This window comes from Xiphias gladius, chromosome 16 (genome assembly GCF_016859285.1).
Source record: "Xiphias gladius isolate SHS-SW01 ecotype Sanya breed wild chromosome 16, ASM1685928v1, whole genome shotgun sequence".
NCBI lineage: Eukaryota > Metazoa > Chordata > Actinopteri > Istiophoriformes > Xiphiidae > Xiphias > Xiphias gladius.
In genome coordinates this window covers 10,470,252-10,496,525 of record NC_053415.1, presented here as the reverse complement: position 1 = coordinate 10,496,525, position 26,274 = coordinate 10,470,252, and the positions used below count along the sequence as shown (strand labels likewise).

General features: G+C 40.2%; 1 protein-coding gene across 4 annotated transcripts in view; it reads left to right on the top strand.

Moving 5' to 3' along the window:
* The first annotated feature begins 16,634 nt into the window (after nucleotides 1–16,634).
* The window catches only part of epha3 (eph receptor A3), a 100,218-nt gene continuing 90,578 nt past the window's right edge, over nucleotides 16,635–26,274 (top strand). For all 4 annotated transcript variants that reach the window (XM_040148135.1, XM_040148133.1, XM_040148137.1 and 1 more), the window contains exons 1-2: nucleotides 16,635–16,763; nucleotides 25,020–25,084. In XM_040148135.1, coding sequence (XP_040004069.1) covers nucleotides 16,670–16,763; nucleotides 25,020–25,084 — 159 coding nt within the window. In that variant the 5' untranslated portion in view covers nucleotides 16,635–16,669. The remainder of the gene's footprint in view (nucleotides 16,764–25,019; nucleotides 25,085–26,274) is intronic.

The window sequence follows — 26,274 nt, the reverse complement described above, 5'->3', positions numbered from 1 at the left end:
GACTTAGCCCGGTGAGTCCGTCTATGGTCTACTGCTCGTTTAAGCCTGCTGACAGTGAGATTTGCTTGTCTTACTGACTCTTTTTTTTCATGTGTTCTCTTTGGGATGCTTTATTGTCATTTTAGGAGAGAAAACAAGAAATTTCTTTTTGACAGACTCTGTAGATATATCCCCTGAAGTGATTTATGTTTTTGAATGTGTGCATTATCGATGTGTGTGTGACAGAGAGACAAACACACAGAGGAATTTAAGTTAATTTACTTTGTGCGGTTCCTCGAGCAAACATTGCTGCTTTATGGAGAGTGAGTAGCTGCACCACCACGATGTATTAATGTGTTTGTATGTGTGTGTGTGTGTGTGTGTGCCTGTGTGTGTGTGTGAGTAAGTCCACCACAGACATTTGGTTTACAGTACAGTTACTGTGACTTTATTTTATTACCGGCAGTTTGTGATGCCAGTAACTGGCTGAGACCGAGGACATCTGTCTTCAACGTGTTTGAAGCCCACTAACAATGAGAATTACTTAATTAATGACCTTCACATTACAGAGAGTCCTTCATATGGCTGCAATTCACTGTTCCTGCTTAAATCATGTCTTACCAACACCTCCATCTCCACAGGATACAGCAGACCGCAGTGTAATTGGGATTTCCAGAGGAAAATATACACCAGTCGTGTATATGCTGTAATTCTGGCAACACTTAATTACTATATTGTGTTAATTACTATTAAACTATCGGTAGGTTCTGACCCTATTTTATTTCTGACTTCCTAAACTTGTGCACCTTGAGGCCAATATAAAGTATACCCCCTCAGAAGTGCTGTTACTAGAGTAGTAAAGTGGTGAAAAGCCCCTGACAATCAGACAATCAAACAGAGGTCTGTGTTGCCCTTTGTTTAACTTCAGCAGAGAAATGCTGCTAGACTTACTATCCTGGCCACTGCTAATTCCTCTTTCATGAAGTGATATTTTGTGAGAACTTGTAATTTTATAACCAGCAGTTCAATAAAATAAAATAAAAATTCAGGCCTGTTTTCCTGGTGGGTTGCTTTTGCAGTCTCCTGTAAAAGATTTTACGGTCTCTTGCAAAACAATTGCTTGTTATTATTATTATTATTGTTAGAATTATTATATAATTAGGAAAAAAAAGGCACTGATTGTATGTCAAAAAACTCATGGCCTATAATTTAGCTTCACACTATGACTATATTTGTAAAGTAAAGACTTGATTATAATTATCATGGTGACATTCGAGACCGTTCACTGTCAAAATAGTTCTGCTGACCCGTTCTTTATCTTTGCATTATAATTTAATGGTAGCTTAATTATTTGGCCATTAGTAATTGTCTCCACAATTAAAAATGGTATAAATGGCACTATTCCTTATTTTTTCTGAAAAACAATTAGTAATGACTGCCCTCAGTAAGTGAGTAGGATGATTAAATTCAAATTGAAGGTGGTTCAAAACATTTTTAAAAATAACAAAAAAAACCCCATCCCTTTCTACACTGATGCTACAAACTGGCACTTCAGTACAGAGTGTCAGTCAATATGTGAGTTGTAAGGAATTTTAATGTATCTGTATAAATCACACAGTTTAGCAGAAGGTGTATGAAAATGGTCTTGCTGTTGCATGTTTCCATTTCTTTTTAATTCTTTTAATTACTTACAACAAATACAGTATACATACTGTATGGTTTACATATGGTTTACTCTGTTTGCAATGAATCATAGAGTATTACTTTAAACCTGCAATAACTGATTTTTTTGGCCACATGATGGCAACAGAGACAAGTTGTAAACACATCATTAACTTATCACCTTTTAAGTTGATATAGTGAACTCGTAAGCAAACATCTGCTTTAATGCACATTCAGCAGTTATGGAGCCAAATTATCATTCATTTTTGAGTCATGTGTCTGGCCACCTGATGAATGTAAGTCCAATATTTACTTTCTTTTAACTCTGGTTTGGTTTCCACCAACACCTGAAGGAAATATCTGGCTCATTAGCTGCTAAATGCTCCACTGTGTTCACTAGCTGGTCACTAGCTTAATCTGTCTGCTGTTTGGAGCTGAACAGGTAGTGTACAGTGGATTTAAGATCTGTTTCACTGAAACCATCACTATGAGAGGAGGGAAAATGAACCAAAGCAGTGAAATTGTGGGCCGGACAGGTAAAGAATGAGCTGAAACTCACTAAAAAGCTCCACAGAGCAGAGGAGAGCCGCAGATTCGGGTGAGAATTCTCTCTAGGCTCATCACTTCATTTGACTTTTCATTTGATACACTATCATTATAATAATATTGATCATAACCGCTTTAAAGAAGACTTTTAAGATAGAGTGGAATTAGGCATACTTTACAGTATAATAGAAAACCCCTTATAAAAGCTTTAACTCCCTCTGTAGTGTTTCCACTCCATGCTACCCCATAATCCCTTGAATTACTTCCTCTGAAGTATTGCTAAAGTATAATACAACATCTAATGTTAGGGCCATTTATTAAATTTATTTTTGGCCAGTGACTGAAGTGCGTAAACATGATACTTTAAATATTATCTTTAAAAACATCAGCAGTTTTAGTTTGCAGCTTGGACATGCTTGGTGTGCTTTTGCACTGTGAGAACAAAATCAAGATCAGTCTTCTGCACTAGTTCTAGCCAAAACACCATCTGAATGTTTCCAGTGAATGTTTTCAATGTCAGTGAAACATTGTTCACCTATTTCCCATGTAAGTCATTGTTCATCTTGAAGTTAAACATTGGTACACTGAACTGAGACTAACAGTGAAACAGATTGTATACAGTATGGCAGTCTGCTATTGTAATCAGAGGATGTAGCTGCATCCTTGTCAATTCATGGACATATTCCTTATGCTTGCCCAGCCTCCGTTGTATTGAGCTGCCGTTCCTGATTAGTTTTGATGATTCTTTTAATTTGTTCCTCTGTGTTTAGACATAAATCTGTGACTTCTTTTACTGGATGTCTGCTGACTTCCAGCTGGGTTTTTTGTGTGTGTGTGTGTGTGTGTGTGTGTGTGTGTGTGTGTGTGTGTGTGTGTGTGTGTGTGTGTGTGTGTGTGTGTGTGTGTGTGTGTGTGTTTGAATGTGTTTCTGTTTGTTTTGTGAGCCTCGCAAGGTGGTCTGCTGTAAATCTACAGGTGATCAGAGAGAAACAAACAGAACATAAATGGCCATGATGTGTGAAGGTGGGAGTCTGGATGTATCTTGTATCTGAAAGCTGTCTGTCTGGCCCACTGTTCCGGCAGTCTGGCTGCGTGTGTTTTTGTAACTGGTTTAGGCCAGCAAATCTGTTTGCCAATACATCTGGCCAAATTTACATTTTAATAAAAAAAAAAACCAGTACCTGTATACTGTTGTGTACCTGTGAGTTTATAATTGTTAGATATTACGGTGGTTACAGTGGAGCTTAACCTGAATTGATTTGAAAACAGATTCAATCTGCATGTATAAAATTATCTCAACTGATTCTGTCATTATTAAAGGTAGTAGCAGTATCTAGGAGTATCTTGAGTTTCAAATGCTGTTTTACATGGATTTCTATTCCAACATAATGATAATGACATTAGTATCAGCCTTCGAAAAAGACCCTGATTGATCAAACTTACATATGCAGGCATGTTTGTGCAAAGAACCACAAGTGATGGTGTTTTTACTTTGTCTGACTGACAGTATTTGTGTGAGGCCAATAGCTATCAAGACTGCTCTGATTGCTGTTACTTAAGACACAGGAAAGAACTGTACTGCCCTATCCCGATGGTCCAACTTAGGATTTTTTTCTTCACTAAGAAGTAAAATAATCCATCTTGAAGACTTCTGCTACCTCTCTTTGGTATCACTGATAGGGATGGGATGAGGTCTGGGTTTGGCAGAGAAAAGAAGAAAGGGAGGGATAATGTGTCAGAGTGAGATGTCTGATATGTGGCTGAGTTCTTTGACCTGCTTGGGCCTGGAAAGGCCTTGGCTCTGAAATATAGACAGCAGCGAGAGGGATGGAAAGAAAGAAAGGAGAGATCATGTGTGGAAAAAGAAGCGCGGCATTGCCCTTCTTCACGTAACCACACAGGTCAATTGAGAACTTTCTTAAGTCAGTGCAATTACAGTACTAGTTCTGCCACTAGCACACACTCTCCGATGGATGGATAGGTTGATGAAGAGGAAGAGAGGAGCGATAGGAGAACAGTGGAAGTGCAAGCCTGGGTGGGTTGGCAAAATGAACAGAATCTGAGTGGTGCAGGAGTGCCCTGGCAGACAGCATGGCACTGTCGGCGCGTTCGTTGCAGCTAGATCTAACAGTACCTCTAATCACGTTCACTCATTCCTGTGTAGAAGTCCCAAGCCAACCTGACTACCAAGCTCCGCCAGTCTCTCATCTTTTCTCATCTATTTCTCTAGGTCATTCAATTTACCACTTTCACCTCCAACCACACTGTATACAGGACAGGAGCAGAAGTGCCATACCACCAGCTGCAACAGTTGCTCTTCAATTCAAACGTTGACTAATTGACTAAGTGACTAATTGTATATTTATGCATCACAAAAGTAAAAACAGATTAGTTGTAACTAAGCATTTATAATCACAGACTGCCAGGTGTAGCTGTAATGTCCTGAACAAGCTAAATGTCAGAACTATTGCTAAATTGCTACTATTTGCCTTGTATAAACTGAAGAGTAAATTATGTACCGAGGACGACATGTCTGACCTGACACTTGATCAAAATGCTGTTTTATAATGATTTAAACTGGAAAAAATGTCCATTATATTTTACAAATTCACAATATAACTGAAATTACTGTGAAATCGCATTGGTTGGGTCAGCTTAATCAGTTACCTCACTCTTAACATGAACACTACTAACTATGAAAAACATTCACCATGTATTCATGAATGACTATCATCATTACATACATCTAGAGTTAAGTATCATTTGGGCCACTAAACAGTCGATTTTAGAAGATATCCTACAGCTTTTGAAGCTACTGTGACTTTCTCTTTAATAGCTGATACTTTTGATTGGCGAGCACTAAAGGTGTTTTGTGGCAACCGATTCACACATAACTAAAGTCTTCACTAGCTTTGACATGCCTTAAGTCTGAAAAGGTGTAAATTACGAGTCTGAAACTAGATAGCAGCTACTAAGAACTTAGGAAGGACTTGACACAGAAGCTTAATGATGGATTTATAAATAGCTGGTGCAACCCAATCCAGCAATCCAAACATAAGCTTAAGGAATAGTTCCAGTAAGATGAAGTTTTTAAGTTTTAAACATATTTGTATGCCTTACATATGATTAAGTGTTTGAATTGCTGGCATTTAAAAAACATAAAATAAACAAAAACTAATAAAAATACTGGTATAAAGGTATGATTGTGTGAAATGGAGGAAAAAAAGAAGAAAAAAGTAGCTAAGGAGAAAATTGCCAGCACCCACAACTGAAATGGGATGACATGTCCACCACAAACTCCATCACTCACCCCAGACAGGCTAATGATATTTAACTCTTTTAATATTCTTTAAATCTCTTCACTTTGGTAGAATGCCATTTTCTTATATGTGCCACTCTACAGTATATGAGTTCTGGAGTTGTCTATACAACGTGTTCAAGGCTTATTCTCATCATTTAATTTTGCTTATTTAAAACAAATGTTATTTCCTCCTTAAGAGCAGGCAACTATGAATACATAGGCCTACTTTCGTGTTTTGCAGTTCTATCTGAAACCTTTTTTTTTTTTTTCATGATGAAGGCGTTTGCAACATAAAAATATAATGTGTAAACAAGCATTGGTAAGCATGTCTCAGAAATGGCAGTACCATGAAACAAGGCATCTGATGCACTGCATGTCTCTCTAGGTCCGGGGTAAATGGATGAGAAGCCTGTGTCAAGCTAAGAAACAGCTTTTCACACTGGCAACTTTGCACCAGAGTATCTTTGTCTGCTGTGACAGATCAGCTAAAATGTAAAAAACTGTGTCTTTATTTGTGAATGCCACCCTTGCTTAGACACTCCACTGGCCTGAGATAATCACTTGAGAAAGGGAACAATAGTTATGTGCATTGTTGTACAGACTGTGAAAAGAATGAGCATGTTTGGCTCAAGGCCAGCCTCATTTGGTGACAGCATGCCTTAAAATAAATTTGTTTTTTTCCTAATTATGAATCCTACTGTGTCTCTTGAAGCATTTCACTTGACTGGGCAACATGGGGCTTTTCTACTGCACCGAGTACTGCTGTCTGCTGTAAAAGTAAAGATCAGGAAAAAATGGTCATGTGGAGATACAGGATGGCGTGATGCTAAGTGTCAGTGAAATTGTGCCACTGGGCCTGTGTCACAGCACTTTAGACAGTCTAACAAGCATGCGTGTGTATGTTGGTTGGATTGTACATGCAAACAATACACCCCCAGGCCAAAGTGGCATATTGTGTGCTAACATATGCATAATAATATAAGCATTGTCCGTGTTTTTTTGTTTCTGCTTGACATCCTCTGCTTTTGCCCTCTGTGTCAACAACGATGCAATGTTGCACTTATCTTAGCATTCATACTGTATGTTGACTAATGCAAACTATGTGTACTATGTACAAGATTCTTAGTCATCTCTCATTGTGGATTTCCTATCCATGTTCTTCTTTAAACAATAATGAGACAACTGGACAATAGAAAGAATGCGGTTAACTGCAAGAAGACAGCACTCTGGTGCACACAGAAAGGGTAACCTTGAACTTTCAGTTAACTATTGAATTCATATAAACAACACTCCAAGCATACATGTTTGTATTGATACAACTCATGCAAATTCTTTTCAATTCACAGCAAAATTTGACTTGATCTCTCTGAACTTCAGATGTACTCAATACTAACTGCTTACCTGAATAGGCAGCTAATCAACCATAGAACCACAGAAAGCAATGCAAAAATATCCCGTAATTGGGCACTGTTTCTGTAATCTCCGTGTTTGTTTGTGCCTTGCAATTAGGAGCATTTCAGCTGCCAGTTGGACTGTATAGGGTGTTTTTGAGGATGAGTGCATGCTTCATACTTTGAATCACAGTGTACCGCAATCATCCATATATTAGAATGGATCAAACAACCTCTCCTCCCTGGTAGCAGCGTGCAAGTATAATTCATTTCCACATTCATCTGAGTGAACTGAAAACTCAAAAATGCTCCTTATAAGCAGCTAGCTCTTCTAGCTAGGGTGGGGAAGTTGTGTGATGATTCTTTTTCATGGAAATGTTCGTTGTGGCATAGGAGGTTGGTGCCAGAATTATACTTGTTGTTAAATTACTGTGATGAGATTCAGAAACAGCTGGCTGCTCGGAGTCATTTTCGGGGCTGTTGTTTGCTCTATGCTTTCTGCGCTCACTCACGTATAGTGTGCGCACACAGAGATATAAGACAGAAGAGAGGGGCAAGAGGCATGAGAGTCAAGGTGAAGTTCATCTCTGAAATCCCCCCAATACCGAAACCTGCGTACACACTGCTCTATAGATTCCTTCAGCGGTTTAGTCTACAGCTATCTTAGCGATTACAGCAGTTTCCCAAGGGCTCCAGCAAAGGGTCTGTTAGCTAATATGCTAATGAAGACAAATGGAGGTGATCTCTCTGTTCTCAGAATGAGTCTTGGTTGCAGAGAAAGAAAGTTGGAGAAACATAGAGCGATAGATAGTGGCAGTTAAAGACAGAGAGGGGATAATATAAGTTTACCCAAAATGGCCCTGCTTTTTAGCCACATCATAACCCCACCTTCCCCAAGCCTGACACAAAAGCACCAAGGCTTGCACCATTCAAGCCCTGTGCCTGCTTGTCAGTAAAAGCATTTTAAACCCTCTCTAGAATGCATTTAAAGTGTCTGAAACAAGACAGGAAGAGCATCAGACACTCTTCCCATGAAAGATAGCCACTCCGACAACTGATGAGGGTTTTACCGTTCGGTTTTACAGTGTTTCGGTTGGACATAGTACAAACACACACTCATCACTGTGCTGTTTTGAGGACTATGTGTGTATCATAAAGCGAAGTAACATAATGACACCGGCCCATTACACATGGTATTTAGAGATTAAACTAACACTGTGGTTTTGTGGTCGGGGTAGTGCTGATGGTAACCATGTGTGCCAGAGGATATACATACTTAGACTGCGCTGACAAATAATGGGATAATGGATGGCAACATACCTGATCCATGATGAAGTGCCGTTTGAGTTTTATGGGAGCAGCTGTGTTTATGATGAGCCATGATAGAGTCATTGCATTGTTTTGACCAGTAATGTTGGTTTCATTCATTATTAAACTAGGATGTAAAATATCTACTTTTATTAGATAAGTTATATATATATATATTTTTTTAATTTAATTTAATTTGAATTTAATTTTTTTTAAATCTACTTTTTCATCTGCTTTATCACTGTATATGAGTCAAAACACTCCATCTCGCAACCAAACTGGTTGAATTCCTAGACTGGAAAAGTAAAGTTGACGAGTGTTGCCTTCAAGAGCTCCAGCTAAGATACATTTACTGTACAGCATGTTTAACAGACTCAGACATTACTGGACGGCTGTTACGTGTTATTGTAACAGCTGGTGTGGCTGGAAATGCATGAACCCATCCAGCAGACTCACTGTGGGTAATAAAAAGTTGATAAAGTTTCTTATTTTCGTACATTTTTGTCCAGTGCGCAAGTTTATTTGATGAGCAAGCAATTTGAGCATTGTCAGCAATATATAATCACTAATGTGACAACCTCTTATTATGAGTTGATGAGATTATTTTCAACTGAGCAAACATAATCATTCCCAGTCTAAGAAACACATAGAATTGTTCACTTGCTCACATCAGTAGCTGTAACATTTCCTGTAACATTTTACTCGTGAGTGATTTGAGAGTTTGGTTTCCTTACCCATGTACAAAATCAAGTGAACTTTCTAAGTTTCTATAAAGCTTTTTAATGTTCCATAAACTCCTTGTAAATACTTGTTTATTACTGCACTCAAGGCAGAACCAAATATGTACTGTAAAAAGTATGGATTTAATACTTTTTTGGCCAATGGTATAGTTAAAGATGATAGTAAATCTAATGTAATACACGCTGTGGTTGCTATGACAAAAGTTTATCTCTGCTTGTAATGGTCCTATTTTAAAACCATTACACAATAAGGAAAGCATTTCTTGACATTACTTTAAGGTTCCAGTAGTTAAAATGCCTTGTGGTTGAAAGGTTTGACTCGTGATGTTTGACTAATGAATAGTTATATTGTAAGAAATGTTTAGCTATGTTTCCAGTGGGCTTGTAATCTCTATAATGTGCATCATAGAACACTTAACAGTGTTGCTACAAACAAAACATCATTTTCAGCGAGGCTCCAGCAAGGATTTAGCGAGCACACTCTGATGTTTCAACAGAAGGTCTTACAAATGCAGTTGGGATTAAGTTTGTAGATGTGTGCCACACCCATAGCCTTGGTTTTCACCAGGCTTGCCAAACTGTTCGGCTCCGCAGGCGTGACTAGAAGCAGATGACAGAAACACAGAAATCCACATACGGCTGGTTTACAATGGTAGACAAAGACATTACTATTAAGATGTTTGCATTACATCCTGTTCTGTTTTAGCTTTAGCTTAAAACTGGTCAGTCTCAAAGCAGCACATGTTTTACGTCATCCATCTGCAGAGTGCATTAATCCTCATGTTGTTCTGTAGCTTCGTACTTCTGGGTCAAAGCCCCATACACTTTCCCTTCACAAATAAATCACCAATATACCCTTAATGAAAATGCTCTGTGTAGGCCGAGAAATTGTAATTTAATGAGTAGGTGCTGAAATAATCATATTAATGTAATATAATTAGTGCGTACGCAAGGCTGTTCAGTGTCACTCAGTGCTCCAGCTGCCTTTTTTTTCTGCCCAACTGCTTGACTGTCGCTCAGGTAACCTCACCAACAGCCATGATTAATGAAAAAAGAACACCGCATTTAGTAGCTTTGGCAGGGAGCAGGCAACAAGTGTGTGCAAATGTGTGTGTATGTGTGTGTGTTTGTGCTTTCTGATTTCCTGTGTCTCCCATTTTGTCTCGTCTTCCTCTCCCGCAGCACCAGAAGTAAACACAAAAGTCTGGCACAGTACACCAAACCTTGTGTGGATGTGTATGGTGAGTGAATGTTTGTGCACACTTGTCTGTGTGTTTGCATGTATGCATATGTGTTTGTTGCATATGTATGTGGTGCAAAAATATATAAATATGTGTTTGTATATCTTGACGTATAAATATGTATCATCAGAAAAAAGTGTGGCAACCGTCTAGACAACACAGATGTGCCCAATGAGAGTGAGAGATCTGCGGAGCCACGGGCCAATTAGATGCTATTATGGAAGCTGTGTGATACTGTCACACTCAAACACACACACACAAACACACACGACTTCAGGGCCTGTACTCCATCATCTGTATAATTAAGGTGCTTTTCTCCTGAATATTTTAGTTAAATGTCTCTGCAACAGAGCAGCAAGAGACCTGACTGTCTTTCCAATGAAGACTGCTGCTGTCAGAGTGGAACCATTAGAAAGCATACAGACGTGAACATACACATCATTACAGTGGCTGATATTCCCTTTATGCCATTTGATCTATATGTAGAACTTCATGTTCATTTCATTTCACGCTTCCTTTGGAGCTATAGACATTGTCTTTTAGGGCTTAATAATTCATGTTTTAGACCAAATGATACACTTCAAATATCCTCTGATAACCCTATATGTGAATTTGAAAACTGATTATTTATGTGTTTTTTTTTCCCTTAACTAACTAGTTTAGATGCCACATGCTGCCCTATTCTCATATGAAAGTTTGTGAATAAAAATGCAAAAACTGCATATGTTTTGGAAGTCAAGTGTATTTCTTCCAAATCCTATTTGGCAGATATTGTTTTAAACTCAAGTTAGGGTGTTTATGTGTTTGTGTGTGTGTGTGTGTGTGTGTGTGTGTGTGTGTGTGCGTGCGTGTGTGTGCGTGTGTGTGCGTGTGTGCGCACGTGCGCATATATGTGCATGAATCTAATCCTATACCAGATGGAGGAGGAATACAATCCGAGACAATACTGGCAGAAGGAATAGCAGAGGCAATGAGATGGGGGTTAAGACACTGTCCATCAAAGGTTGATGAGAGCTGATTCTGTGACGGACATCGTGCTGTATTAGGACAGAATTCCTTCCCAGAAAACACAATACATTCATTCACTTTAGCTGATTACCTCAGGCAATACTTGGCTTTGACGCTCATGTTGCAACAGTATGAAATGAGTTTATTATTACAGTCAAATTAGCGAGGTACTCTGCTTCCAGCAATTGTTTTTTCACAATTAAAATGATTAATCTTTAACATCCGAAGACACAAAATTACTGCTGATTTCAATTTTAGAGGGCGAGAGAGCGAGGGAGGTGAGAGAGGGAGAGAGTTTCGGTCTGCTTGTTTGCATTTTTGTGTGTCTCCTTGTGACAAAACCTCTACACCAGCCATCAAGGGGACCAAATGTTGTTTCCTCCCTCTCTAATTACCAGCTCTTATGGTTTAGCTGTGTTTAGTTGTCCTCCAGTAAATAAACCTTCATGTCAGACTGTTTTGTTTCAGGACTTCCCCCAGCTTGAGGCCTTAGTGGCTAAATGTGTTCCTAGGTAGGACAGTATTGTACATTTTTAGAGGGACAATCAGCAACATTCACATATAGTAAAATGCCCGTTATTCTGTTCTCTGTCACTAACTGTAGATGTAGGTAAGTAGCGGTGCAACCTTTAACAAGTTCATGAAGGCTTTGTGCTTCTGATTCGCCTTTCCCAGGAGAAGATTCTCGGGGATGTGGGAAGTTATATCTCTGGCATTTTGCTGGTTAACTAATTTGAACGGGTTGGTATGCATAGGCGACAAAGTCCACCCTGGCTTAGCAGACAAAGAAAAAAGGGCACCATGAGAAATTTCAACTTCTTCCACAGTGAAAAAAAAAATTTACTGTTTACTCTGCACTGTGTAGCTGACTAGTGATGTCGATAATGAGCAACACAAAAACACTACAGCAATTAATTTATGACACCAAGATGGAGGAATGTCCAAAAAAAGCATTTTATGTAATGAATTTGGATTCGGCTGAACCTTATGTACTTTTACCAGAGCGACATTTTCGAATAAAGTGATGAAGTATTATATTGTAGTGTTACTACTTTTATTTAAGCAAAGAATTTAAGTAATGTTCCAGCATTGGCTTTTGCTCTGCCATGTTGTTGCTTTGCTCAGGGAATAACGCAACAGTCTGCTTACACTGCTGTCACTCACACAGACAGTGTGTGACCATAGATGTGACCAATGTTCTCGCTAAGGCAGAAACAAGCTTGCGAAAGATTAAAAAAAATTATGTAAAGGGCGTAAGGACCGGTGCAGCAACTTTTTCCAGGTTTTATTCAGTAAAATAATTTAAATAGAGGGGTGGAGTCCATTCTTTCAACAGTGCACCATAATCCGCCATAATCTTTTGTAATAAAACAAGCCCATAACAGCAAACCCCAAAATCTACTCCCAGCGTGCTTTATACTCTCCACCCTGCTGGACTCTTCCCCGTGCACTAGCAGCATGATGGGACGTGATTGTGGCTGAATGTGGAAAGGCAGAGAGCTGTTCATAGTGGGTGGGAGGCCCAGCTCTGTCTCACAGGACCCTGTTATGGCAGGTCGTCTATCAGAGCAGCCTCCCACTTGCCTCTGAGAACGAGAGGGAGACTTTACCACATGAACCATAACCCAAATAATCATTCGTGCAAATACAGGATATAGAGGGGCACTTGATTTCTTTGTGCAAACAGACACACTCAACTAGACACATTCTTCATGAGATAAGAATAAGCACTTCTTGTGTGATGCTGATATTAATGTCTGTTTCAAACTCAGTTCCTCTGCCTGAGGCTGAATCACAAACTTTTACAAGAAATTGGTTACGACCGTGTGAAAAATTGCTTGTTTGTAACTTTCACTGCTTTTATTGTATTTGACAATATCCCCAAATTCCTGAAGGGAGATAAGTAGTGCTGTCTCTACTAAATGATACTGAATATATTGTGTGTAGCAGTGCGGCGCAAATAAATACTGTATGTTCATTCAATTTCTGGGGACAAATGGAGCAAATGGAGCAAATGGTGCTTGCTGACAAATATTAGTATTATAAGAATTATCATTATTCGTCCTAAATAAACACATAACACTTGTTTTGTAGTTTTGTTGTAATACACATTGGTGTAATGCAAATTAAAAAAAAAAAAAAAAAAAAAATTAGCACCATGATCGTACCTCAATGAGAAAAATGACCAGGCCGTTGTAATTTTGTTCAGTTTTAGAATCCCCTATAGTGCTGCAAGAAAATAAAAGGACAAGGGAAAAGGGTGGGTGAAGAGTAGTGGTGCTGGCAATGGTAAGAAAGCGTTCCTGGTATGATGTTTGGTGTGGGGGGATAGAGTTACATGCCAGCAGCTCACTGGCTTCTCCTCCTTCCGTACGCTTTGAATATGGAGGAATGTGCCGTCTCAAAACCACAGGGAGGAAGAGGGCACTGACAGCAAGCAGTAAACACAGTCAGCCTATGTGTTTGTTTGTTTGTTTGTGTGTTACTGTGCAAGAAGGCCAGGCCCTGGCAGCTTCAAAGCTGCTCCTAAACAACATCTGTTCTGTGAGTTTGGAGCGTTATACAGCCGTGTCAGGACACATCATGACTTACAATTGCTGCTCCAAATCAATATTTTCCTCCATCTCATACTGGATTGTTCCACTGGCTGGAGTTCAAGAATGGACAAGCACTCACTGAGAAGAGGGGAAAAATGTTGGAGTGGATAGACGGGAGGGACCGGTCGCATTTTTCCAATCCACCACAATCAGAAACAGATTTTCAGCAATTAGTCTGAACTTGCAGGTTTATTGACTAAAAACACAGTGACAGTGCCTTTCAGAAAACCAAATGAAAACAATTACTGGTGATTATGTTTGACTGCCAGCATGAAGTTCCTTTATACGATGCATTATAGTCACATTCACTAATAGTGTATTATTGAGCTTGTAATCACTTTTTTCTTTGTTGACTGTCACTCTTCTTTACTGTATTGCAAGATTTAAACTTTTGACCATTCAGTTTCATTTTAACCTCAATATGCAACTTGTAATTGTTTAGTTTTCTTAACCTTGTAAAGTGTAATGTGAATTTAAACTAAAATTGAATGAAGCAAATGACTTCTAAATGCCTGTTGTCATTTCAAAATCCAGTATATGCAAAATTCTGTCACTTTTTCCACGAATATGTGGCACAGTTTTTGAAAATAAATTCAGCTGTTTTTTTTCAGAAAGTTCTTCATTGAAACGAAATTCTCATATGTGTAAACAGCAAGTCCAGAACCGCCGGTCTTCGAACCGATTGTTAGCTGTGGGGCCTCAGCATTTATCTGTTTCAGTGTGTAATAAGTGAATTAGAGGGCTGTAGAAGATGATGTATGATGAAGGCTGGCACGTCTCAAACCTGCTGTAAATCCACATGCCAGGGCCACTTAATAATGCGGCCAGAGACCTCCTGGCATCATTCTTCACTGTATCCATTGACAACCTAAAACTCATAAATCTCTCAGAGTAGGATGCCGCTCTGAGTTTGCTGTTAGGTCATTTGTTCTAAAATATCTACATTAAATGCTCCGTAAAAAAATGCCCCAGTTAATTTTAAAGGACTTCTGAACACACTGCCAGCTACATAATATACTGAGCATGACAAATAACAAAAGAAAAGACTTTCTCAAATGCAATAGCGTGTGAAAGCAATGCTACACACATGCAGCAATTTTTCAAAACGCAGTGTGTAATGTGCATAGTTTTAGACACATTTGCATAAATGTAGCAATGTTTCCTACAGTATCCCAATGGTTTGTGTAATCGTTCTACTAAAAAAAAAAAAAAAAAAAAAAAAAAAGGTTCATTAGGATCATTCAGTGAGAGCATAACATTAGCATTCCTTAAACAGGGTAGCACTCTGACTTGTGAAATCACCTTCATTTGGCATCACCTTAAACGATGTGGAAAAATGCCAACAAATATTGAAATATGCTCAGTAAATACGTTTTTTATCGTAGGAAAAAAAAAAGGTCTTTTTCAATGTAAGAGAAGCTAATCCAGACATTTCCCTTATCTTTAAGTGAGACCTCCTGCTGCCAATTTGTATAAATCACCCCGAGGACCTTGTAAAGTAATTTGACTTTTGTAGCAGTTTCTACAAATGTAAGTGTAGCTGTGTTGTTTAACTTTTCCCATACGTCAGATGACTTCCCAAGCTCCGGCCTCCAACCCCCCACCACAACAGCTGGCGTCTCAGCGAGGCCCCTGACGCTACACTGGTACCCCAGCTTTTCAGTGTGGATCAAGTATTGTGGTGTCAGGGGCCATTAATGACCCTCACAGAAGAAACAAATACAAGCACTTCGTATGTCCATTCACACATCAATAAATAAAACTTTGTCCTTCACTTGGCAATCATTAAAACATGGAAAACAGTATAAACAAAATGTGTGGGTTTTTTTTTTCAAAGGTAAGCTATTGATTGTATCGTGTACTTTAATGTAATATGTCAAGTTGTTATGAAAATGAAAAATTGAAGCATAAAAATAAGTTTAAATATGACCCCAGTCTACGGTTTCAGTAAGCCATGAACTGTAACAGCTATTTTATTTTTTTCCTGTATGCCTTTCAAAAACTCATTGTAAAATAAAACAACCAACTGGCTTCTATTTGTCCCACAATAAGGTTAAAAACACATTCCTCCCGGCTAGTATAAAGTCTGCATTAGAAATGACAGGATCCTGTCGGCTTTTCCAGTTTTTAGATTTAAAGCAAGTGGGCAACACTGGTTGTTCCCCAGTCCAAATAAAACCAAGTCGTTCCTTATGTGTGATCCAAAAGCACGGGCCACTTTTGGCTCTTTTATTGAAAACATCAGGTTCTTGTTGGCTATTCTACAGCGTTGTTTAAAAAAGAAATAAAATAAACTACATTTGATTTACGCTCACTTGTTAGAATAAAGGCCAGTAGATTCAGTATTCATCTGCTGTACTTTTACTGGGCCAAACACAGCCTAAGTGATACTCTGATATACGGGCAGGTCACACATTGCCTTTTTAATAACCAAACCATATAACTTTATTATTTAACTAACTTCCTGGGAGAATAAAGCAGAAAAATGGGCCTACAGTAAGTGAAAAAGAGGGTATGTAAATGTGGTAGGTCCCAGTAACATATGGTCTATACCCTTTTGTTCCCAGACTGACTTCTAATATTTCCCTGAGCCTCTGCTCTCTATCTTAGTGTTTCCAATCACCATTTTGGATCGACTCGGGCTGTAAAATAGCAATACCGAATGGCGGACTTTGTCGTTCACGTCAAGAAGACGCCTGTGGTACAGGATCTAAACTGACCTGTGGTGAACTTGCGGGGCTGTGTTTTGCTCGCTGTCAGACTCTGTAGGACCCAGCGGAAAACTGCCCCAACCGGAGGGAGACGGAGCAAGAGAGAGGGAGAAAGCTGAGTGGAGAGAAGACGCTCTCAGATCAGTCATTGGCTTCATGGAGTTATGCACCTCTGATCCGCCGCCATGGATTGCAATCCGCGATCGCTCCTTTTCATTTTACCTCTTCTATTGTCCTGCGTTATTCCTGCGTTTCCCATCATCTACCCCCCCAACGAAGGTAAGGGAACTCTCAGGGCTGCCGACATGCGTGTTTGTGTGTGTGTGTGTGTGTGTGTGTGTGTGTGTGTTTGTGTGTGTTTGTGCGCGGGCGCTCATGTGTGTGTTGAATGGTGCGCCACTGCACACGCCGGGGCCGGTGCCGTGCGCTCGCGGGCAGACTTGCCGCTGTCCACATCATGGTGATAACAAAATAAGAAGATGATTCAAGGCACATTTAGGGGAGACGGAGGAACAACGAGAGCCGGGGTCTGCTCACTAGCAGACAGTCGTTAGAGACCGAACTTGAGAAATAGACCCAAACAGGCAGACAGGGCAGCCTCGTTCCGGATAATCTCGCGAACGGAGGGTAAATAGTTTTTTTGTTTTTTTTCCTTTTTTTTTTCCTTAAATTGGAATGAACCGAGCGATGGCGAGGAAGCTCCTATTGCCTGGTTTCTCACGGGCAGAAAAGGTGCGAAGAAACTCCGCGGTCTGTGTTTCCAGGAGAGGTTCGCGTTGATCCGTTTTATCCAAGAATCCGTTTGGGGCAGACGCCCCAGTTAGACTCACAGTCGCGCAGACTTAAAGGGCAATAAATAGAAGATGAGCACAATCGCACAGTGGTTAAAAAGGCGCATGGCTCTCTTTATGGTTTTGACCTGAATAAAACCAAAGCAGCTGATTTGTATGCAACTGTGGGCATCTCGTAAACTCTCCATCTTATAAGTCACGTAGTGGTTGTGTTTTATAAAAGATATTTCAACGCCATGTTTCATTAAAGGGGTGAAAAATGACGGCGGTGCAGACGACTTCAGTTCGCTTATTTTCAGGTCAAGTTTCGCTGACTTCTTTAGTCTGAAACCTGGCAGACGAAGGCGGACCGGTCCACTCTCGGCACAGTCACTTCTTCAAACATGTGAAACTGCGCTGGGAAAAAAAAAAAAAAAAAAGTCAAACAGTCTCCTCTCCTATACTGGCGGAGTTGCTGAACTTTCTTAAAATGTTCATAAACACTGCCACTTTTTATGCCCTATAAATAGCCGACGTGTTAAAGTTGAAGTGTTTCGTAGCGGGGTCAAAGGGAAAAAGGAAAGACACGCGTGCCGAAGGTGTCCCGAGTTCTGTAGCTGAAGGTTAAAACTGCACACAGGGGGGAAAAAAAACAAAACAAAACATTTGAGTGGAGATTTGGGTCACGCTGTCCAAAGGCACACGGTTTGGGGGATAACAATATCCCCTGTAAATAACATGCCGAATAATAAAAAAACAAAAAACAAAACACGTTCAGTACTGTTTAGTATATGAATACACTGATAAGTCCCTAATTCTTAAATACCACTTCACGCGAGTTAGTGAGGAAGATACCATCATGGGTTTGAGTGATTTAAACCTTAATACCTATGAAGTAATTAAGCGAATCTGGCGTAATCTACTCTACAGTAATCTAATGTCGAGAGACAGACAAGTGGAGTGCTGAGTGCGCAAAACCACGTCTCTGGTCCTTCTGCAGCCCGCGTAGAGAGCCTGTAGGAAAGTGAGCAAGTAAGTCATCCTGCTGGTGTGGGATGAGAAAAGTTTTCGTCTGTAGGCCTCTTCAAAAAGAGGAGTCCCAGTCTAACAGAAGCCTCTTCACTCTGTTGTTTGTATTGAGTTTATTTATATATTTTTATCCACACCGATGAGGACTCCTGTGACTGGCATGACCAAAAACCAGACCACTGAAACTTGTTTTATTTTCCTTGTTTATAAGTTACATTGCCAAAAAAAAAAAATAAAATAAAAAAATTAAAAAAGTTCTTGAAAGGACTGAATCTAAAATCTGATTGCGTCTTCTGAAGGAAAGGGTCAGATGGACGTAGAACGTCAAAATGACCTCGTGTACAGTTTTGTCTCTTCGTGCGCCACGTCCCGTGTCCTGCCGCTCTCTGCCTAGCTGTTAGTGCCGCGCAGGAGATCGGTGGCTTTAACGAGACGACACGAAGCCATGGATGGGAAACGCTTCCGTGGAAAACAGAATAGAGAGCGACTGAGTCGAGGTCAACTAGGCCTCCTGCAAATCCCGCCGACCCCCTTGGACACCTTTTTCTTTTCTTTTCTTTTAAAAAAAAATGTAATAGTCAATATTTAGGTAGTTTATTGTAATATAAGGCTGATGGACACAGAGTATCAGCGCGCTCAGTACTGAAAAAGACCCAAAGACCACATAAAATACACATCACCATGAGAAAATATACAGTAGTCTAGGGTGTGCATGTGTTTGAGAGTGTGTCAGAGAGAGAGAGAGAGAGAGAGAGGGAGGGAGAAACTGCGAGTTTATGTGCGTGCGCGTTTGTGTGAGAGAGAGAAAAAGGAGAGAGAGAGAGAGATAGATCCTCTAACCGGGTTGCAAGTTAGTAGGAACAAAAAAAGTGCTAAGTGTGAATAAGAAAAAAAAACAAATAAGCAAAAAGAAACCAATCACACAATTCACCGTTCCAAGACAGAAATCTGCCAGAGAGTGTCAGTATCGAGCCGCTCCGTCTCTATATTAGGATACAAATGAATGCAGACTTCTCCACCGCAAACATGGATCTGTAAGAACAAATCACACCCGACCGACGCGATGCAACTGCGTCGTCCTGGTTTCCCGGGTCGCGTTTCGGCGGCATTTTCCAGCCACGAGCAAAACGGGCAGGTCTTCACACTGACTGTCTCCCACGGTGAAGTGGTGGAGCAGCGACGAGGACAAAACTGACCAAAAGTTACTGCAAACTCACACAAGAGTCCTACAGTCACATTTCCCCGGGGGGAACAAAGTCGGAGTAACCGAGTATGGACCCTGTCACCCTTTAATTGCACCTATAATTGTTTGCCTGGTTCTTAGATTGAGTCAAATCGTAGTCAGCAGTCTCACGCGATCCGAAAATACCGGATTTGGGACTGATTAACTTATTGGTTTATAAAAGCCACTTTAAAAGCCACTAAACATGAGAGGGAGTGTGTTCTTTTTTTAAAATTATTCATGTTTATAATTAGATACAGTAACAAACCTGACAAGTCACGAAAGCTGACGTTTTTTTTTTTTTCTTCCTTTTTTTTCACCCTATCCAAGGCGTTTGATTTGTGCTGTGCTCCAGCCTTCGCATGAGTGAAGAATAAGGAAAGTTGAACTTTTCTTTTTTTTGTTTTTTTTTCCTTTTTCATGCGAACGGGCTGCTGCTGATCAAATCGAACCTGCGAGCGCGCAGCAGATTGCGAAAGAGCTCCGAGACATGACAAAGAAGGGCTGTTTGTAAACTCCAAAGTCGATGGCAGTAAAACGAGTCGCTCGCCCATCCGTTAACAGGTTGCCGTATCTTCCATGAAAGCTATCAGTAAATTAGGAATATAATCAAGGGCCTCATTAGTCACAGGCTTAGAATGTACTAAATGATCTCATGACTTGGTAAGCAGGCCTGAAGAAGAAGAAAAATATATTTTCATGGGAAACAAAACCTCAAGTTTAACGGGACGATGGCAAACTTATGTTATTAATTTATTATTTTCCTCCCAATTTATAAGGAGACCAGAAGTCTAGTTATACTTCTTTCATTCTTCTGGCCCATCTCGGCCCCATGCCTCCACCAAACATATTACAATAAAATGTAATAATAGCATTTACCTTGTGGCTTTCATTAGGTCGCAATGATCCCGTCTAACGGTTTTGGGAAAAGCTGAGGGCGATACAGAGAAAATCCCGGAGAATATCCTTTTGATTCATATCAACTTTAGGCACATATTAGATATTGTGCAATTTTTTTTCCACATTTAATCGAAGGGGGGGGACAAACAAACTGAGTAGTTCGCTGCTTTTCCTATGGTGCAGCGTGTCCCTTTGCGTGGTGTGATGTTGGCCCGCCGCGGGGCGTCGGGAGGCCTCTGATATTTTTAGCCGGCGGTAGGGAGGCATGGCCCGGGGAGCCCGGCGCAGCAGTCCCGCTGGGAGGAACGGGCGTCTGTGAGCGATTGTACCTTTCAGAGGTGCTGGCAACGTGCGTACACACGTCCTTCCTTTAGAAACAACCCCATTTCTCTGCATAAACTGTAGGCCTATATTTATATGTGTGTTTTTACCAAACATTAGGCTGAAGATCGAGAGTGGCATCCTCACTTCGACAGCAGGTGGTTTAGGCTTCAGAGTTTCGATAAAGATAAGGTTTTGTGCCTTGTGTGTCTGTGTTAGTGCGTGTGGGTTCATGTGTAGAGATATAAGATTATAGAGTATGTGTGCAGGAGTGCTGGATGCCTTTATGTGAGGGTTAAAGTATGTGTGTATATATGGCATATAAGTATAAGGTATAAGAAAGAAAGAAAGAGAGAAAGAAAGAAAGAAAGGAATGGGGGCAGAGGGGTTGGGCAAGCAGCAGCAACATCAGACAGAGCGACTCTGCACTTGAATAATTCATAATGGGAGGTGAACACTTCACCCTTTAACACAGACACAAGTCGCCTTGCTTTGCCTGCACTGCGGCCTGCCAACTTTCACATGCACAGAGCCAGGCTGCAAAAACAAAGCCCCATCCACTTTGTTCGCTGTTAGATGGGAAACATTAGAAGGGCATGTGCATGTGTCTATTCTATTCTATTCTATACCACCATCTCTGACTGACAGCTTCTCCTTCCGCTCGTCCAACATTTTAATTTTGTCTCAGGCTGAGGGTTAACTCTCCATGTACATATGAATGGGGGTGTGCTAGTGAGTGCCAGAGAGTGAGGGACAAATTAATGGACTATCGACTTAAAGTTTTTGGACCAGACAGTCATAATGGTTAGCTTAGCCTTTAAATTATGAGAACACAGACATCAAAATAGGCACCCCGTGGATCTTTGCTGCAGTGTTAATATTTCAACATATGCTATGCCGAGTGATACTAGGTCACTAGCAAATGAAAAAAATGAGAATTAATGCCACATGGTAGTGGTTTTAAACTGTATCTGAGAGCCGCTCATTGGGTTTACTGGCTGGATGGTACGGTATCCTATCGGTTTATCATAAAAACTCACAGGACATTCTGGTTGCCCGGGGCATTGTGTTTTCTACTTCCGTTTTGTTAGGGTCGGTTTATGTGTGTGGGATAGTGGCCAAGGTATGCACCTGTTTCTACCTCTGTGATGTTTTGCTCCCTCCCAGATATGCTGGCTCAGTTTGCTATTAATACTCCTAGTTCCCGTTTAGAGGCACTCCCTGATGGGGCAGGGGCTATATGCTTGGCTGACGCTAGCTTGCTAACTGACTGTGTATGTGTGTGTGTGAGTGAGTGTGTGTGCGTGTATGTGTGAGTGAGAGAGAGAGAGAGAGAGAGAACGAAAAGAAAGAATAAGAAAGACTGTCAGCAAATGTTTGTGTTTGCTCTTATTTTGTGCTTGCTTTAGAGTGCATGTGAACGAATGCGTGCGTGTTTTGGTGAGCATCTCAAGAGTGTATGCATACTCTATATGTGAGTGTGTGCGTATAAGTGCGTGTAAATGCTTTTCCTTTCTAGTGTGGATGTGTGTACATCATTTTGGTACATATATGGGTCTCAGTGTGTGTTTACTCCTCTTGTTTCTTGGATGGGGGTACATGCTTTGGTGTAATTCTGTGTTTTTTTGTAACTGCGCACAGTCTGAGTGTTTAAGTATGTATTTGTGAGGGTGCATGTGTGTGTGTGTGCGTGTGCGTGTGTGTGTCCTTTTGTGTGCGTGTGGGTGCCGATTTCCCCAGCCAAGTGCAGCTGGAGGGGGCTTTTTCCTCCTGCGATATGAAAGCCATCTAATTTTCTGCTCTCAAATTTCCCCGCTCGGCTCAATTTGAGTGGTGGGTTCGGCTCGTTGAGAAATGTAAATTGGAAGCAATGGCCCTGGATGCTGAGCTGCTATTATCTGACGTGAACAGATAGCTTCATTAGACTCTAATAGGAATGTGTCTACTGCCACTCAACTGGCTCAGCGTGGCTACAGCTCAGGTGAGCCTCAATTTAGTAGCTTTTTGAGCCTGGAATTTGATAATAAGTCTCCCTGTGTGTGCGTCTTCCTCTCTCTGCTTCCCTTTCAGGCTCTTTTATTTATTTTTCTTTTATTTTTTCGCCACGCTTGCTCATAGTTATCACACTTGCCTGAAGAAAATGGTGATTTCCATCCTCCAACCTTTATTCTAATATGAAACAACAATAAGTTAATAGAACAGTGAAATCACTCCTCTCTGCAAATTTAGTTCATGCTGCTCGTGAGGAGTAAAATATCTTGCCTAAAATAGTTTTCACAGTGCAATATCAGTCTTTCAGGACCCACAAGTACTCTCTTTGACTGTCTCTGGACACATGCACACTCTTGCTTACTGAAGCTTTGAATGGGAGAGTACAGGGAGATTGTATTCTTCATATTTTCACAGTGAATAGAGTTGCAGCTGCAGGGCCTTACCGCACTGCAGCTTCATTTTGCTGTGTATGTATGTGCTTTCATGGGTAAGTGTATTTGTAAGTGTACACTTGCCGGGTGTGTTTTGAGCTGTGGACGGATTTGCTCTCAGCAGGATAAAGAGAAAGAGGATGAGTCAGTTTCAGGTTCTAACTTAAGGGGAGAGACCATTGACCACTTATATTATGATTATTTATCCTCTACTTTTTTCATGCGGCTCACTTAGTGTGCATGTTTATAATCACAATATGTGATGTGTTGTTTTTTTTTGTATGATTAGTATGGGTCACCATAAACATAAATTAATCAGTTAATAATTCTCTCTAAATTAATGTTAAAGATATGTATCCAAAAAGAGGCTTTGGAAAAAAGCTGTTTCAGATAGTTTTTTTTTTTTTGCTCAATAAGAAAAATAGGAGATGTATTGGAAAAAAAAAATTAAACAAAAAAACAAACAAAAAAACTGAACAACACATGTTTACACTGATTATATCCCCATTTTAACACTTCAGTCCATTGGCTTTATCTGTTTGTTTCCTCTTCATACTACAGGAGCTTCTCATTCACACTACAATAACGCATCAGATTAGTTTGCTCAGTTATCCGTTTCAGAAACATTATGAAAATAATGGTTAAACATTAATCTTAAAATGTAATTAATTTACGTAAGAAATATTTCCAACTTATTTCCATTAGTCTATTGTAGCTGCAAAAGTAATTACTTTCTATTGCTTTAATAGAAGTGAAAGTACTCACAAGCTGTAGTAGCTTATTGTCTTAACCACTGCAGAAGAAGTGGGGGATCTGTAGGGCATAAGGCTGCCGCCACATTCCTCACTCGTGGCCCATCTGTCAGTATGGGCCATGACATACTGACAGATGTATTCAATGACAATCATTCACACCAGAGCCATGTCTATACATACACTAAGAATAGAAAATGTTGTAGCTTATTTCTCTGTGCTTGAGGAAGATACTGTATATCAGAGTTGATTTCGCTCACATGTTCAAATCAAGGGTTGCTGGGCAGAGACTGTCGACATGTTCACAAAAGTCACCTGCACTGTCCACTGCGTACATCAGATTTTTGCCTGAGGAGGTGGGCAATGAAGGTGCAATTACCAATATGTCATGACACTGAAAGTATGCACCTTCAGTTCTGACATGGCTGCTACTCTTGCACTATAAAGTTCACCACATGAATGTCCTGTTGATAACCCAAAGCCTCGACTTGTACCATCACGCTAATGGAGTCCTATGTCTTATATTCCACTTTGTCAAATTCCCTCTACTGCTGCTTGGTTTCTGTTGAATTCTTGGCAGGATACACACATAAAATCTTATTTCCATTCATTATAAATGGATTTAGATTTTGTTTTCAGAGTGGCCAATTGAATTTCTGACCACCACTGAAACTGGCAATTGCATCTGAATTTAGACATGATGCCGTTTTGCTTCACCTTGTTACAGTGTAATCACAATGAGTGTGTGTGTGGCTACATTGAACGGCGGTCAGATGGGTCAAAAGCACGAGTCTTTGGAAAAATACACTTCTGGTCGTGGTTTTTAAAATGCTGGCTCTGTTTTAGATCAATACCTCTTCAGGATATCTGTGTTGTAGCCAGTTTGCATGCCAACTTCTGCTTTGATGCTCTACTCAGCAAGAAAAGACAGCCAGCTCTTACTGTTGGTTAACATTGGATATATGGTGTGTGTGTGTGTGGCAGCTGAGCAAATAGAGTCATGATCAGTGCTTGAAGTTGGTGATCCCTCCTGTGGGATTATATAAAGGCTAATTAGGGCTAACGAGGACTAGATACTCATATGTTCTCTTTGTTTTTCCTCTCTCTTTTTCTAACAGTCAACCTGTTAGACTCTAAAGCAAGCCAGGGGGAGTTAGGATGGATTTCCTACCCATCGCATGGGGTGAGTATTTTCTATCTCTATATTTACCCACATCATGTTTTAATATGCTTAAATTTGGGAGACTGATCCAGCAACATGAACTGGATGTGGGCTTCAGCCCCACACCACATGAAATCCGGATTTTCAAACTCTGTGGAACTGTGGTTCCCACTATGTCATCTTGACCCAATGAGCCAAGTGCAGATTAACCCACTTTTCTTTAGACATTTTTTGTCCATTCTCCATCTCAAAGGTCAAAGGTTAAGCATTCGGAGCTTGCCATATGGTCAAGATGCTTAAGAGAAATTGACTGCATGCATGTGTGGGCGTTTGTGTATTTGAGTGTTCATGTGTTTAAAGAAAGATTAAGGCATTAAAGGATTTTAGGTTGCAGGCACAAAAGCATCCACATAAAAAATGTTGATAACCTTATCCTTTTTTTTTTAGCAAATATCAAATCAGCAACAGAGGTAGCATTTTACTGCTGTTGCATGTAAACACTGTAATTCCGCTGTTGAGATTTCACTTGTTAATCCATTTGTTCTTAATTGACAATGTGCACCACCTCATTCTGTCTGTCACGTATACTTTAATACAGTTACTAGTCTTTTAACACAATAGCTTTCAACTTTTAACTTCAATTTCCACTCTGTACTTTCCAAAATCTAAATATATCAATAATTTTAAAGATGTGTTTTTGTGCTGCAATTCTCGAACTTTTTCAACCACAGGAACTGTACAGCTTTCATAAAATCTGACCAACAATGTTGCAGCAACATCATCCCATACTTTTGGAAAAAAAAATCTCTGCAGCCTCATCTATCAGTCTCTCCTTGCTACCAAAGTCCCTCTAGTGGGCTCTTACTCAGTGTTTATTTGTCTAACTAGTTAGACTACCGTGCCTCGGGGCTGGCCTACTGACACACACACACACACACACACACACACACACACACACACACACACACACACACACACACACACACACACACACACACATATATACGTGCACACACAGCACACTTCCTAGTTTTTCCTTTATTAAGTGTTAGAATTACTCCTTGGCAGTGGCTTAAGGTAATCCAGTCATTTGTTCTGTGGAGCTGCCAAACCTTGTTTCCCTCGGCCATATACAGTGCTGGCACCGTCAAAATGTTCAGAGTTTCTTCATGAGGTTGAACCACAATGAAGAAATGGTCCAGAGAAAAAAC